At 40.6% G+C, this 16,468-nt stretch overlaps 1 protein-coding gene across 9 annotated transcripts in view; it reads right to left on the bottom strand.

The window, feature by feature from the left end:
• Positions 1 to 12,986, bottom strand: part of LDB2 (LIM domain binding 2) — a 213,513-nt gene extending 200,527 nt beyond the window's left edge. For 3 of the 9 annotated variants that reach the window (XM_036382180.2, XM_036382184.2, XM_036382185.2), the window contains exon 1: positions 12,602 to 12,983. In XM_036382180.2, the coding sequence (XP_036238073.1) occupies positions 12,602 to 12,733 (132 nt within the window). In that variant the 5' untranslated portion in view covers positions 12,734 to 12,983. Of the gene's footprint in view, positions 1 to 12,601 lie in introns of all 9 variants that reach the window. The other 6 variants (XM_036382181.2, XM_036382183.2, XM_036382179.2 and 3 more) reach the window with 4 other exon arrangements.
• Positions 12,987 to 16,468: the final 3,482 nt, after the last annotated feature.

Below are 16,468 nucleotides of genomic sequence, written 5' to 3'. Positions count from 1 at the left end.
TTTCTCAGTTGACTCTTATAATCACACACAGTGTTCTCAACCTTAGTGCAGTTATTCTGGTAACAAAATTTGCACACCAGGTGGGTTTATCCAAGTTCCCATGGTCCTAATAGTTTCATATATTTCCTAATAATAATCTTGAAAATTATATAGGTAATTGTGTTTCTAAAAAGCCACCTTCAGCAAAATTGAGAGAGTTCTTTCCTCTCAACAGGAAAAATATTTTAATAAAGTAGCTCATGTATGCCTATAAAAATGGCAAGAAAAAATGCAATTTAAAAATTTCACCCTTTTTTGATGGCTTTAAATGTGGCATTAAACAAAGCTAAGGGAATTCATAATTCTGGTGATAAAAGGTGTCAAAATAGCATGGTCACAGAGCAGGACCCACTGACAAGGATGCCTTGGCCCTGCAACACTGCAGTCTGGGTAAGGCATTAATATTCACACTCCAGGCTGTGATTAGAAAGAAGGCTGGAGCTCTGTGCAAGGGTGGGCCTAACCCAGCAGAGGTGCAGCAAACTGCTTCACTGCCTTACTGAAATCCAGTCCATCTAATTGATACTCCAGAAGGCAGCAGCATAATGAAACAGAGCAGAGATCACTTCAGTAGTTTTATCAATCTATGCTCTCCTGCTCCTGACCAATATATAACCCCACACAGGACTTCACTCTTTCTGACTTCAAGCAGTCCTAGGAATTATTTAAGTTTCTATAATATGGTAACCATTAAGATATTTCTATTAGATCACCATTCAGAAATGCATCAAGACTGACTTCATTTGTATAACACTAAAAACGCATTGGTTTTGCTTAAGGTAGCCCAGTTCCTTTCAAAATGACATTTTAAACAGCACGTTTTTCCCAGACCCAGAAGAAAATACTAATAAGTACCTCATTTATTTGTGAGCAAATACAGGTAATGTCTGTTAAAAAGCAAAATCCATTAGACTCTGGGTAGTTTTGGTACTGTAAGTAGTCTCCAAAAGGCAACAGATGTGGGGACGGGGGAGGGGGAAGTTGATTTTGTCTTTTTAATATTCAAAGTGGGTCTGTTCTCACTGGCTAATTAAATCAGTAGAGTGCAAACAATAAAAGAAAAAATAAGTGTTGCCTTTCTTCCCTAGAACAACCTCCCTGATTCATTTCTACTTATTACAAGAACTTAATTTATTACCAGGCTTTACAATATTCCCTCCCCAAATCATCATGAAATAAGATACATATTCCACAGCACCAGTTCCCATCAAAAATGATATGCTTGTCCTCTAGAATTTAAGATGGCTTTTCACTCTTAAGAAAATGTGGAATTAGAATGGACTTCTTTGATTGACATGAATCTACTGAAAAATCACACTTGAAAAGCAAAAGATATTTTTATTTAATAACAATATCAGATGTACAAATCAACCAGCAGAATACTGGCTCAAATATATTTGTGGTTCCTTGGCAAAACCAATAGATTTGCACGGGTGTGCTGAATTAGTTGAGAAGTAACAAAATGTGTTAATAACATTAAACAGTCATCTTCCAAGAACTTAGACTATTATGGTACTTTCTAGTCAGACAATTCTTTTTAGTGCATAAATACACATAATATCAATTAAAATGTTTTATTTATGACATCAAAATGACAATGATATATATAGATTTGGGTTTGAAAGTATTTTAAATACTACTACCAACTTTTAGCCTTTAGTTAGTTTCAATACACAGCACAATAATAAAAGCATGCTGCAGATACAGACCTGAATTCTACAGTTTAGCACTGTACAAGAAGAGAGAAGGTGGTTCCAGCCCCAAGAACCTTTTAGTAAAAGTGCACATCGTGAAGACAAGGTACTATGAGCATCAGTAACCACCTAATTTTACAAGCATAAAGCTCAGCAAAGGATCAATATGTGCATGAAATAAGGCAGATTGCACACCCTGAGTCCTGGGCTGCTATCTTTCCCCACAACATCAAGTTAAATGAAAGTTTGGGCATGCTTGTCTATGTATTATGCTAAGTGACAGCACTGTGGACACACCTGAAGATGAGGGACAAAGAGGGATGCAGACCCTCTGCATCATAAGGGCGTATTCAGCAACAAGGTTGTGTTTGGCAACAGAAGGCAACTATTTCAGCCCAGTTGTTGCCTAGTTTTTGAAAACATCAGAGCCAAGAAATTGTTACAGGACATAAAGCATGAGTTTACAGGCAAGTCCCCTCAGATGCTCAGGATCATGGTGGAAAAGCATGGACATGCTTATTTGAAGATGTAACAAGTGACAATCAAGACACTAGTGCAGTACCCTGAGGTCCTGAGCATTTATAGATGCAGGGTTCTTTCTAAGCTCCATGCACTATTGGCCAAAGTTTAATGGTAATTTCTCAGCAAAATACAGCTTCATTGTAGTTAATAAACTATCCAAAGGTGAAATGTTGATCTATTTAACCCCAGATTCATGGTTGTACAGAGTCACTTGCTCATTGCCAAATGCTAACTATAACTTAGTTGAAGTTAGCTACCATTTAAAACACACTCAGTGTCAAAAAGTACTCTTCACCCTTCAAGCATTGTTTTGGTTCACCAAATTAGTGGTCTCAAACAAATAAGATATTTACTCTGTACTGCATCCAAAACCAGTGTTTCTTTATGTAATCTGACTGACGAGCAAACACCAAAGCCATGGAGATAATAGCAGCAGGTCAGACTTAGCAAAATGATGCCTCAGCTTTTGCCACTTAGCAGTAAAATACATGCTATAAAGACACAAACAGAAATGAGCCCACTAACACCTAATTTAACTGTATTTTGAAAACCCAGTATAGCAACCTAGCAAAGAGATTTCTATTGGTATTTGTATGAAAGGACATTTGTCAATACCCATTAACCTCTGGTTTTTTACCTGTTAGTTTTCTAAAAGATGCTTGTGCTGCTTCACAAGCCACAAGGTGTCACAGTGGCTCAAGTGGTAGGATTCTTGTCAGTCTGGACACGCAGGTTGTGGCTTCAGGTTACAAACCAGTGCTAACACCGCTCCCTGCGAGGAAGTCTGTGCTACACTGCATATTTAGAAGTGCAGACCTTTGGATGCAACGATCAGTCAAGGTGCAACTCGGTTGCCTAAGGATGTTTTTTATACGGGCATTAAATAATCTTACAGCACTGTCGGGCAAGAGAAGTACTTGGTGCCCTGGCATCTTGGCCAATCTTTTCACTTTGAATTATTAACCTTGCCAGTGTTAGGAAGTACTGAAAAGAGTTGAGCTAATCATTCATATCAAATAAAAATTTTTATGAATACCACTTCGTTCTACCAAGAGTTTCTAGGAATTAGTAACAATTTATTTGAATGCACTAATTATTCAAATTTATGATACATTTCTGCTTGCCCTTCATAACAAGCAATGTGCTCTAAGCATGTAATATTCTGCTAAGACTATATATTGTAGTTGGTCATATATTGTGTGTTACTGTTTTGCATCTTTGACTGGATGAGCACAGATGGAGCTAGAGCTTAAAATGCCAGGAAGCTTAGAAAATTTTTACCATTTTTCTAATGTAACTGCACACTAAGCAGCATTCCGTTCCATGAAAAAATTATGCACATACATCATATTTACTGACTTGTAATTTTCCCATTGCAACCAGCCATTGTTATTAATTTGCTTTACATTCATACACCAGTCAGTCCTCACTGCAAAGCAATCAGAGATTCTTCTCTGGTGTATTTAATTTCTAAGTATCATGGTTCTATCTGGGAGGTAAGCTCAAAACAGGAAACACTGCCTCTCAGCTTAGCCCGTATAAAATAAGCAAATTCTTTCAGTAATGGTTAACAAATTGAAATTTGCATTCTGCAATTATTTGTAAGAATAAAACTCCACTGATCAAACATTCACAGAAAAGCATAAAGAGCACGAACACAGCCAAAGCAAATTCACTGCTAAACTCAAGTGAATTGTCACGGAAATTTTTCATGTAGTATTTGTTGCACTCAGGTAATGAACATTTACCCAGTGTGTTGGCTTTTCATGTCCCATTATTCATGCCAACATATTCATTAAAATGGGCCTATGCTATTTAACATAATCAGCAGTGTGCATAGGTGTGGCCTTCAAAGAGTTATTACCACAGTTTACAGGCATGCTGTTCATAAATACAAGCAGAACCCCAGTCACTGCAAAATGCCAAGCTTCCCAAAAAACATATGGTAATTTTTGCTGTGTAAAATGGATAGATGCACTATACAATGCATAACTGCATCACATTATATCTGAACTTCTAATTGCTTGAAATGATACTTCAAATCACATCATCAACATTATTACCTAATTACCCTAAGGGTTAACTGATATTCCAGTGATTAAGTCTAGGTAGAAGCAATAGAATTATTGTGTTGCCTTTATCCACTACAGCAAAAGGTATGAATGCAACTGCAACTCTCAAGTCCATCAGAGATTCTGTGAGATTCTGTGAAATTGAGATACTGTGAAGATTCTGTGAATGTTTTCAACATCTTGGTATGGAGAAAAAAGGTGGATAAATGAGTGCCAAAAGGAAGGAAGGTCCCTCTTGCAACATACTGAACAACAAGAATTATTTTCATTTGCTCTAAAGGAACTATTATATAGCAACTCTTTTCCTTTCACATCATTGTGATGAGAGATAGAGTAACATGGTAACATTTTAAGTACTCAAACCAGCTACAAGAACTATGGAAGATGGTGAGTGGCATTAATCTGAAAAGGCAAGTTACTATTAGAATGTGGGGGAGTAAAACACAGTTGTAGGCATTCTCCACTGTCAAATGACCCATGCATGAGATTTTTGTAAACTGCAGAAATTAAACACAGCATTCTGGGCGCAAGGTATTTCATCTTCCCTTTTTCCACTTATTAAGGGTTGTCCTGGTTGCAAAGCTAGAGGCCTGGTTGCAAACCACCTCATCCTCGAGCATGTCTAGTCCACAGAAGATGGTTAGAAATGCTGGTGCTGACTACCTTCCTAAGGAATGATGTGTGCTGAAGGTGCTTCAGCATAAGAAGAAATAAAATGAAAAAGTTTCACTCTATTTTCCTGATTTCTGAGCATTTTTCTCTGTTCATGTATCTATTGTATTTAAAGATTTAGAATATTTCTTTTTTGTATAATGTAGTTATTAATATCTCATAAATCTATTTGTAACCTGCTCTAGGACAGATGGCAGCTATTTGTCTGATAAAATTCTCTGCTAATGGCTGAGCAAAACTACACAACTGGAACAAAAATCACAATAAGGTACATAAAATACTTCAAATGCACAATGTGCTCTAAGTCATAATTTTCTCAATTTACTACTTTAGAAAATAACCTAATAAAAATGTAGTCAGGGGAAAACCAAATGTTTGAAAGTCCAAAAAGAAAGTCAAAATAGTCCACTGCACATATTAATACTCAAACATGGTCAATTGTTTTTTCCAGGTATTTAGTTTTTCAAGAATAAGCAAAGTGGATCTATGATTCAATCTATTCTTGAGTCTGCTTTAATCAGGGGGTGACTTTTTTACACACATAATGTGTCTTTGTACTTTGAATGCAACAGATAAGGTCATTCAGCCAGGAAATTCTTTTTGGATGTTACAGTCTGCAGCTAGCAGTTGGGTAAAATGCATGGGATCTAGACAGATATTGAATCTGCTTTATGTGAGCAACCTGATGTCAAAACTATCCTGAGGTTAGATTTCTCCCTCCCCTTTTTAATACACATACAAATGATGTTCCTGCTCAGCTAACTATGCTTGGCAAGCTTAGAACCAGGGAAGATGGATATCAACAGGTACTGCAGATCACATATGACAGATTTACAGCAACATTCCAGTTCATTAGGTGCTCCAAAGGATGCAAACTATTTGGTTTGCAGCTGACCCAGCAGTAGATTTAAGCACATTTAGAAACCTACATAAAGCTGTGGGCTTTACTGCATCAGTTCTGAGTTTGCCATTCTGCTCTGGATAAGCACCTGAATGTGAATATTGACAAGAGAAAGACCTCAGGGAGAAATTCTAGTGTGATACTTTTATTTTGGCTCTAGTTCAACCCAAAACCACTACAATCCAAACCATCTGTGAGTCTGTGATTCAAGTCTGTATGCTGAGGATGGGTACAGGCCCTGGCCAGAAGCTTCAACATGGGCATGCCTCCTTGACAACACTGCAGAAACACCAAGGTGATGCCAAGATGACCTAAGTCTGACAGAGAGGACAGCCTGTGGCTGTAAAATTTATGGCCTTTGCAAAGACTCCTCAGACCAACAAATCTTGAATCCTGAAGAGGTGATAGGTTTAGAAACACACTGAGTTCTACTTCATGTCTAGCTCTGAAAAGGTCTCATTTTTCCAGAGCAGTTGGTTTTTCACTAACTTTTTAAAGCATGCAAGAACTGGAGATGTTTCCAGAGGTATCTGCTGTTCTCAAACTGAGGTTCAAGTTCTGCAGATGGTCTAGCCAATTCCCTGTTACCTCAGAAGTACCAAGTGGACTACTCAGCCTAGATCAATAATTTTCAGGTTTTAGTTTAGTAGGGCATGGCTGTCAACCACAATGTGATAGAAACAGTATTCTGACCTTAAATTGCCTTCTCTCTGAAATTCTGACAGTAACCAAACACAGAAAGAATGTACCAGGGAAAAGAAAGGTGCAGGCTTGGGGGAAAAGATTTTAGCCAGGGGTTTGGTGACGTTTCTTCCACTACTAATTTTGTGTAATAAATAGGACCATTGAGAACTGTCCAACAGGTCCTGCCCTACCACAGCCTTTTTTGGAGACTAATCGTCAGCCTCTTTGGGGCAACCTTGTTCATGCCACAAATCACAACTTCTGGAAAAGAGTACCTGGCAAAAGTGGGGATCTATCCTGACCTGTTTACACAGCACAGTGCAGGGAAGAAGGCTCTTCTCAGGGAGGAAACAACTGAACAAAGAACCAGCATGGTGAAATGCGTGTTTGTAGTAGATGTGCAACTTCTAGCAAAGGGATGCACAAAAAATACCATTTGAAGTAAGAAGTCCAGCTAAAAAATACTGCAAAGAGTTTAGCAATCTTATCCCTTTTCAAACAAAGAAAATGCATATACAAAACCCAAATTATTTTCTTTTTTATCTGATCTTGCAATCTTACTGCAGGCGAAACTCCAGCTTAAATAATAGCACAGGACTGGCTCCTTGTTATGATCTCTATTTTGTTCCTTCTCACTAACCAACAGCTTCTATTTTTGAGACTGGATCTGCATAGTAAATCTTGTTTACATCAGGGAAAGCCAAAGTTTAGGGGTTTTTCTGAGTGGATTTATGGCTTAACGAGTAAAGAAAAAAAAAAAAAAGAAGAGTTGAAAAGGTTTCTTTATAGAAATGATCTAGTAAGCATCAGAATAATTGCAAACAAGACCCATTCTTACACTTTTGCAGTGACTCTTTCTCCACCCTCACCAGCCCCTACCCCCAAATGCAGCATGCTTGCAGTTTCCCTTCTATTATATGACTTTTTTTGGGGGGAGGGTGGGCAGGAGCAGCAAGATATCCCTGATCGTAAGCTAAGGATCAACATGTAAAGGAAGTGGAGTCTTTTTTTTCTCCCCTGGCCTCATAAGAATTGTTAGTTTGCAACAATTTTAATTGAAAGCAGCTGCAACTGAAATTTTTTTAACGGATAGAAAACATGTATGAAATAAAAGAAAATCAGTAAAAAGAGCCTTGAATCCATTCTGAAGTCAGCGTCTGCCTAAAGGCATTCCAGGGTTTTCTTTTAACACTGACCTTTTAGTTTCAGCAAAGCATGGTTCATAAGTACTCTCAAAATACTTTACTCATGTTCCTAGAATTGCTAAGTATTAATATATTTGTGGGTGAAAGAATATTTTCTCAAAATTACTTTAAAACAGAAGTTTATGTGTTTTCCCCTCAAAAAAACAAACTCATTGGACAAACTCAGACTTATGTACACAATATCAGAGATCTGTTTGCCATACTAAGTTGCTAGGCGAACAAATGTGATGTCACAACATAGATTTTTATGACTAATCTATTAAAAATGCATCAGGAAGAAGAAGATTATTTCATCAGATAGCAATGTGAGAAAGAAAAATAAGAGACTTTCATTAAACTGCAGAAAATTTGTTTTGCTTTGATTTGCATTAAATATTTGGTTGCGTATGAATGTCTGTGTAAGCTTCCAGTTCATTTAGCAGCTTTTAAATAATCATAACATCCTCCTTTATTTTCCTTTTAATTTTCTTTATATATTTTTCCATCATGAAATCTTTGTTAAATTCACTATACAGTTTAATAGGAGTTTAATATCATTTGATTAAGCTGATTGTCTTTAAAATAAATATGCTACTAATCAAGGTCTCTAGTCACCCTTAAAAACACTGCTCCCTTAGCCAGAGGGAAAGCTGTGTGTTGCATCCAATGGTGATGTAAAGCATAATCTCTTGTAGTGACAGAGAGAGATACAGGTGAATTTAATGTACTGTGATACACAAAAGTTCTAACAATACAGGGGACTTGCTACATTTCTTTGATTACTGACAATAAAGCAACGCCTCAAACTTTAAGCTGTCAGCAACTTTAAGCGATCTATTCACAGCACTCTGTAATGTTACTGAATAATTATATACAAGATATAATCACCTTTTTTTCTTTTAAGTGTAAGCAGTTTCAAATGATTAAAAATTAGAACAGAAAAGGATTTACAACATCAAAGAGGAAAAGAGGTGCCTTTTTAAACATCAAGTTTTATGAAACACAGAGACATTTACTTATGTTGTGTATTGCTACCTAGAACTTCAGAAAGTGCTGATTATGCCACAACAGGATTCCTTTCTTGAAATGTTAAACTAACACAGATATAAAAAAATTAAGATAAACCAAGTATGAGTGAATGGGAATGAAATCCTGAAAACCACACACAGAGCAAGGAAACAGCTGCATTTTGTTTAACCAGAAGTTAATCAACTATGAAAGAAGTAAGCAAGATTTATCTTTATATCTGCCAGAGATTATTAAACATTTAAATATTCATTTTACTTCTTTAAATAGGGATTGTTGATGCATTACAAAATGGCACTGGATGCTCCCAAAGTATTATTAAGAAAGCATGTATTAATTTAGAAAAAAGTATTACCACATTAGATTTCTTTGAGCAACTTTTAAGGAAGGTTCAGTTTTCCTGTAGACTGTTTAGTTACTCAGACTCCCTAATTTACTTTAGATCACATAAGAATTAGCTAGGTGGTGGACTTTTGCCAGTACTTACATCATAAAACCACCCCCTGCCTGGGTGTGATTGGAATTCTTCGCCTAAGACTGACCCTGAATTTAAAAAGGCAGTTGTAGGTTCTGTCTGAGGAGCCCATAAAGTTATAAGAAGTTTGGAGAGCAAAAGTTTGCACGTCTAGCACAAGCTAAAGCTGCTAATTCTTTACTTTCATGACTTCCATTTCTTCCTAAAGAAAACAGGAACAACAAAGATAGCTATGCTGCATCTAAATGACCTTTCTTTATCACTGTGTACTTTGTCTGCTTAATACACCGAGCACATCCCTCACACTGACTGTTATTCCCTTCCACCCAGTGCTGACAGAAACTGGAGTGGAAGCAGTGGATTCCTCAGGAAGGGTCCCCAAGCACTGAGCCCTTTTGAGAACACTTCTACCTCCCCCAGCCATCGACCCTGCTGCTGGGAGAGCAGGAGCAGGAATGGCCTGTGGTGGATTCCCCAATGGTGCTTCTACCAGCTCATTGCCTTTTTTTTTTTTAAAGTAATTTCTCACCTACCTGCAAGCTTTGGAGCACTACAATGGGAAGGGAGAGGAGAAAACAGATAGATATGACATATAGATGCTCCTTTCACAGGCTCTCCATCCATCCTCTGTACAAATTTACTAAATTATGTATGTTTTGCTCTGCCTTGGAACTTCCACCTCTGCAAGGGACAGTAGAGAATCTGGCTCTACAGGTTATTAAGAACATTTTTATGTTTTATGAAACCAGAAAAATCCCAAAGGCTTTCCATGGATATATTTGGGATAAAGGCTGTAGTTTCCCATTTTTTTAATGCATCCTCATTTGCCACTGTCCCTCTGCACAAGTTGGGTCCATGTGGAATCTGCCAGCTTGCTACCCCCAGTCTTTTGGAGAGTTTCTTTGTAATTCCTTTCGCCTTAAGCTGCTTTGCCTGTGCTCACCTACCCCCTGGGGCTCACAGAGCACAAGCAGCCTCCTTCAGAGACCAGTGCCTACATTATTCCAAAGACTGCCTGAACAGAAACGTTCATGCAGCAAGCCTGTATCACCCACAGCACAAGCACATTCCTTCCATGACATACGAGGCTCTGGATTCAAAAAATTCAGAGCTAGTTGTACATGCTCCAGAAGCCTTCACCTACCAATCCCAAACATGTTTGGAAGTGCATAAAATAAATGTGAAACTTCCACTTTCTGACCTGCCCAAAAAGCCAGAATAATTCTTTACAGACTGTCCACACCTAGTCACTCTAGTGTCCCAGGAAATAAGTTTAATATTTTTGTTTGTTTATTATGGAGATGTTTCCATAGGAAGATGAATGAGATGAACTGAAGTTAGCTAAAAAACACATTTCAATGAACAACAATGCTTACAGCACAGAGCTCATAAACTGAAAAAGCAGAGAACCAGAATGTAAACACTGAACAATCACAAAGCAAAAGAATTTTTATTCTGAGCAAATAAAAGAAATGCTGGAGCATAAGGCCTTCATTAACTAAATACTGACTGTCAAAGTAAAATGCTGCTGAAACCTAGCAAGGCACTCCTAACAAGAAAGAGTGGGTTATTGCTTTTTGTCCACAACAATCCATCTGAATCTGCGCAGCAAAAATTACAATTAAAAGTGCTGAAGTTTAATTCAGCACACCTCCGCAACGAAGGAAGGGAAAGCTGTTTCACAAGTCCCTCAAAAACTTTTCTAGTGTAACATCCATAAAGGAGCTAAAATCAGGAACCGGTCAAGTATTAAAAGTACCACTAAAATAATATGTAAAAAGGCTAAGTTAGCACTGACAGCTTTTAGAGCAGGTTGTATATAAAACCCTGAAGAAATCACTCAGTGATACATATTTGCTCTTTTCACTTGAAAAAGTCTATAAATTATGACATGAATATGTACAGGAATGTAAGGAACAGAGTTGCAAGACAGTAACAAACAAGCAGCAGCAAACAAACCCTCATTCTAAATGGCAGCAACCCTCTGCAGCCAACAACTTAGGGCAAAACTGACAGACACTTGCCATGATTTTGGGAGCAAAGAGCTGCTTGGAGTTTTTAGCCAGCACAAAGTGTACCACCAATTGCTCCCCAGCAACGTTTCAAGGCTGGCAGTGGTAACAGGGATAGAAAAGCAGCTACCCCGTGGCGGTGCCCAATCAGAAAGCAGGTCACATCTCGTTAGCTGTATCATATACATTAAACGTCACAGATTCTCCATGGCTTAGCTGACAATTCAGGCATGTGTGTTTTATTTTATGATAACCTCATGTTACATTAAAGAATCACAGTACGACAAACAGACCAGCCTGAGATCCTTCACCACGCTGTGTGTCACAAACCTGGCATTTGGCACTACATAAAGCCATTTACTAGATAAGATTCATACTTTTAAAAAGTCTTTTCAGGGCACCACTAATAGACTACTATGAAAAATTGCAGCACCAAGAATGTTTGCTGCACAAACACAGACACATGGACAGAAATGCAGCCTGATTCACTTTCACTTCATTAGACTTGAAAAGTGTGCTTTCCTTAACCATGTAAATAACAAGATGCAGCCCCCAGTATTTCTTTTTTTTTTTTTTTTTTTTTTTAATGACAAAAGCATTTACCCCTCTCATTCAGTATGTTCTTTGCAGAGGCTGATCTGGATTTTGAAGCCAGGATAGGTATATAAACCACTAACACATTTTACAAAGCATAACCAACAGTGAATGTAGTTTACATTACTGGGTACTTTTGACAGCTACATGATAAAGTAGTGAACTGACCATCTCTCTTGCTAAAAGCAACAGCATTCTAAATGTAAACACAAATTTCTCTTGTCGGTTGTCCCAAACATGTGTTCTTTAAGAGTAGCCTAGGAATAAGTTTCTAAAACTCCTCTCTCTTTTTCAGTTATCATCCATTTTTCATTTTAATGAGTTCACACAACAAAACCCAAATGTTCGTCTCTCCCCCTAAACCTGCAACATTCCAGAATTAATTTTGTGCAAAAGCCGAAGCAATACTTCACAATATTATAGCTGCAAATGCCAGCAGGACGGATCCTGAACAAACAACACACTAAGGCAAAGAAATTTCCTGAGACCAGCGTTATAATCAATCCTGAAGTGCTGTACTGTAATTTCATGATTTCAGCCTAAGCTGGTATCTCCTTAAAGAGTTGCTCTGCGTGGACACATAATGAGGGATTCCCCAATTAAACTACTAAATTAATTAGGGTTCATGCCTGCATATACTCTACTGTCTAGTGGGACGCTTCAGCTGGAATTCGGGCTGAAACCAACCACGGTCCATGCACAGGAAAACAAGGCTGGGGGACTTACCTCCGTCCGCGACTGCAGCCTCTTGTTCATTTCATATATTCGGTACTCTGGTTGCACCATGTATGGTGTGTGTCTCCTATAAAATGGGCCAAAAGGAGAAGAATAGAAAGGGTCATGTGGTGTGCTGGACATCTTGCCTGCTTGCAGAGATTCAAGCTACACAGAGTATCATCAACATCCATACAGAGCACATGGGCTGTGTGTTCTTCACAGTACAAAGTAGCGGCGCGCACACACACACACACATCCAGGCTGCACGCACTGGCTGGGGACTGCTGTGGGAGCCCGCTCCGGCGGAGACGGGCGGGGGGTGGGGGGAGCGGGAGCGCTCAGGCTCCAGACACGGAGCGGGAGGCTGGATAGCTTCAGGCACCGCCGCTCGGTTTTAAAGCAGCAGTTTCTGGAGGGGTCATTTCCTGTCCGCGCTGCCGACTAGTTCAGAAATGCCATCCCCCCCTCCCCGCCTGGCAGAGGTGCGGGTTGGGGTTCGCTGTCCCCCCGCAGGCCCCCGCCGGAGCCGCGGCGGGCTCGTTAGCATATAGGTGGTTTAAAAGCTGCCTGAGCCAATCACCCCGCGGGTAATGTCAGAAATGTGATTACTACAAAATACATAAACACAGGCCACGGCCATCCCGCCGCGGGCAGCGCCGCTTCCCCCGCGCCCGACGGCTCCCGCAGCGCCCGCTGCCCGCCCGGGGCCGCCGCTCCGCGCTGCCCGGGCCGGGGCCGCACCCGGGGCACGGCACGGCACAAAGAAATAGCCCCGCACGCCACACTTCACACAATGGAGAGAGCACTCGGATGCCAGCCGCAGGAACCTCCAGGAAAATGGGAAAGCACAAAGGGGCGGGTGGCAGAGCGGGACCCCCGGACAAGCAGCGGCAGTGCCCTTCGGCGGGGGTCAGCCCAACACAAATGGGGCGTTCTGGACGCCGCTGTCCGGCGTGGAGGCGTCGGCAGCTAGGTGGGAGACTGCTCCCAGATTTGGGGATCATTGCTGGGCATTAATCCAGTAGCTGTTAGAGAGCGTTGCCAGTGAATAGCTGACATTCGGGAGGGGGGTCCCGAGGGAGGAGGGGAGGGCAAGGGGAGGAGATCACCCCTCGGAGGTGAGGGATGAACTTTATCTGTTGAATCACACTTGCAGGAAAGTGCTGGGAGCGGACACCACGTGAACGAAAAGTCCTAAAAATATAGAATAAACAAAATGGGCTCATGTACTCCATGGGAAAGTGCCAGGTCTAGAAGGGGAGCCTTCATATTACCTGTAGGAAAAGTCCTCGAAGCACAGACTGTGTCCTCATACACAGCTGTATGTATCAGGCATTATTTACAGTACTGAATAAATGTAAAAACAACAATAAACAGCGCTGAATTAATCTCTCATGTAAATTCATTCAAGCAAATGGAACCACTCTAGGAACAGATTTAGTTAACTAATATGATTAAGAGAATAACAATGAGCTGCAGCCACAACGGTTCTCAGTCGGAGTGCTCTGCATGAGCGCTGCGGGATCGCCCATTTCACAGATGGGGAAATCAAGGCACACGCCATTACTTTTTCTAAATTTTTGTAATAATCCCAAAAAATATTTGAGCATGGTATGGCTTTACCCACTGTCAAAAATTTAATTTAAATCTGACTGAATGTAGGAATATTTTAAGAGATATTTGAAAAATTCTAGTTTTCACTGGCATCTGGCTAATTCTGGAAAGTCTGACCTCTCTTTTCAGGATAAAATATGACATTTCATACTTCATATTCTACTGGCCACTGATCAGAATCATAATTTATCTTTCCCCTACCAGTAGTTGTTTAGCAAAACTATTTCTGAATGTTCTTATGGAATAACAGTTTCCATAAGAAGTGACGTATTGAGCTGTTTTTATAGACTTCCCACAGCTTCTGTCACTAAACACAGAGACAACAGATAATACATGAGGAATGTCACTTCTCTCTTTAAGAGCACCCCAGCTATGTAGCAATACTACACTGCCACTCCAGTACCATTACTGGAGGTGCTGAGTTTAATAAATAGCATGTGCAACATTTGGCTCAGCAGTGCTGCAGTGACTGTGGCAGTGTTCTGCCAGGGCTTGCTGACCCCATGAAAACCCTGTAGCATGGCTACACACCTACGAGAAAACTTCTCTGCATCCACCTTGTTCTCCAAAAGATCGCAGCAAGGCTACCTTAAAACTTAAACCCAAAATGACCAGAAAAAATTGAGTTACAGCATTAATAAACACAGTATTTATAACCAAAGTATGACATACTTTTAAAAATGTAAAAAAAACCCAACCAGAAATCTGCCAAGTTATGGATTTTACCTTCTTTGCAAAGCAAATCCAAAATATAATATGTTTGCCTAAGAAAGGACACACTGCTCTCTGTAATTAAAATGGTGGAATTTTGCATAGCTTGTAAGCTATTTCTGTTTTAAGGGCTTTTTGATTAAGCTAAAATTCACTGTTTCACTGAAGTTAAACATGGCAATTATATTAGTATTTTTATTTTGGCTGAGGTGGTGGGAAAGGAAGGAGCAGTAGAATTTGCTTTCATGAGTAGAAACCCCAGATACTCCCCTCAACCCCCTTATAAGAGCTTCTGTGTATGGGTCTAGCACAAAGCAAAAATATGCAGTGATATTTTAATAATTCCCATTGATTAACTGGCAAATTATCCCACACCTACAGCCCACCAGCAAGAACCAAGTCCCAGGGTAGGAGCCTGCTAATTACAGGCTCCGGCAGCTCTTCCAGTTGCCTGTTATCATCTAGACTAGTGTGATGTGCAGAGCAGTAAAACAGAAGGCAAAATCAAAGGAACATAAAGTTACAGGGATCCTGACAGTGTCATCTCGATTCCCACTTGGATCTGCCGCCTTTTAAGTTTTGTGTGTGCTCTGGGGGCGTGGGTTAGGGGGCATGCAGCCAGCCCCACTGCCTGGGCTGCTCCAAAGCCCCTGAACCACTGGCATCAAGCTGATACCCAAAGTGGCCCTGGGGTCAAAGGCAAATATCTGGCCCAAGATTTAGGGCAGTCAATATATTCCTTAATCTGGAAAACAAGTTTAATGACAGCAGAGGAAGAAAAGAGGTGGAGGAAAACTAGAGGAAGAGTCTTCCCAGATCTGAACATGAGTCTATTCCTGTGCCTGTGCATAGGCATGGCTACCAACAGATGAGGAAACCATGTGCAGAGTTGTCTTTAGGTGGGTGTATGCACATGCAAATCCTGCTGCACCTCAGAGTGGTGAGACTTACACCAGTACCTGGAGGCCAGGAAGGAAGTGCTGAGACACATCCTTGGTTCCCCAGTCCCCAAACCTGCACAGTGCATTGGCTTACCCTAACTCTGCCCTCATGCTGCACATGAGCACGAAACAAGGCACCAGAGCAGGGAGGGACCAGGATACAGGCTTGTGATTCCCAGCTGGCTGGAAGTGTGCCATTAGACCCACCAGCCGACACAGAGCCATGTTTTGTGTCCCTCTAGCGAGGCACTCACCACCACATCGTCCCTCGGCACCCCAAAGGAGGGCTGGGATAATCTGCCTGCTGCCTGGGTGCTGGATTGCCCTCTCCTGGGCAGAAACAGAAGGACCCCACACGAGTCAAGGACTCCTGACAGCTCAGGAGGACAATTTCCTCTCATTTTGGGGGAAAGCATGGGTCTGGTGGAGCAGAAGGGGGCATGTCCTCTGTCTCTGCACCCACCTCTGTGATACCTGTAGCACCTCTGAGTAGCCACGTTGCACTACGGTAGAACCAAAAACCAAGAGCAGAAACTTCCAGGACAAAAGCAGGGAGCAAGAAAGGATGAAGCAGAGCAATCTGTTCATCTGTCCATGCTGGAGCACCTGG

Source organism: Molothrus ater, chromosome 4, assembly GCF_012460135.2.
Source record: "Molothrus ater isolate BHLD 08-10-18 breed brown headed cowbird chromosome 4, BPBGC_Mater_1.1, whole genome shotgun sequence".
Taxonomy (NCBI): Eukaryota; Metazoa; Chordata; class Aves; order Passeriformes; family Icteridae; genus Molothrus; species Molothrus ater.
The sequence above is the reverse complement of the archived record's forward strand: the minus strand, read 5'-3'. Positions and strand labels throughout refer to the sequence as shown.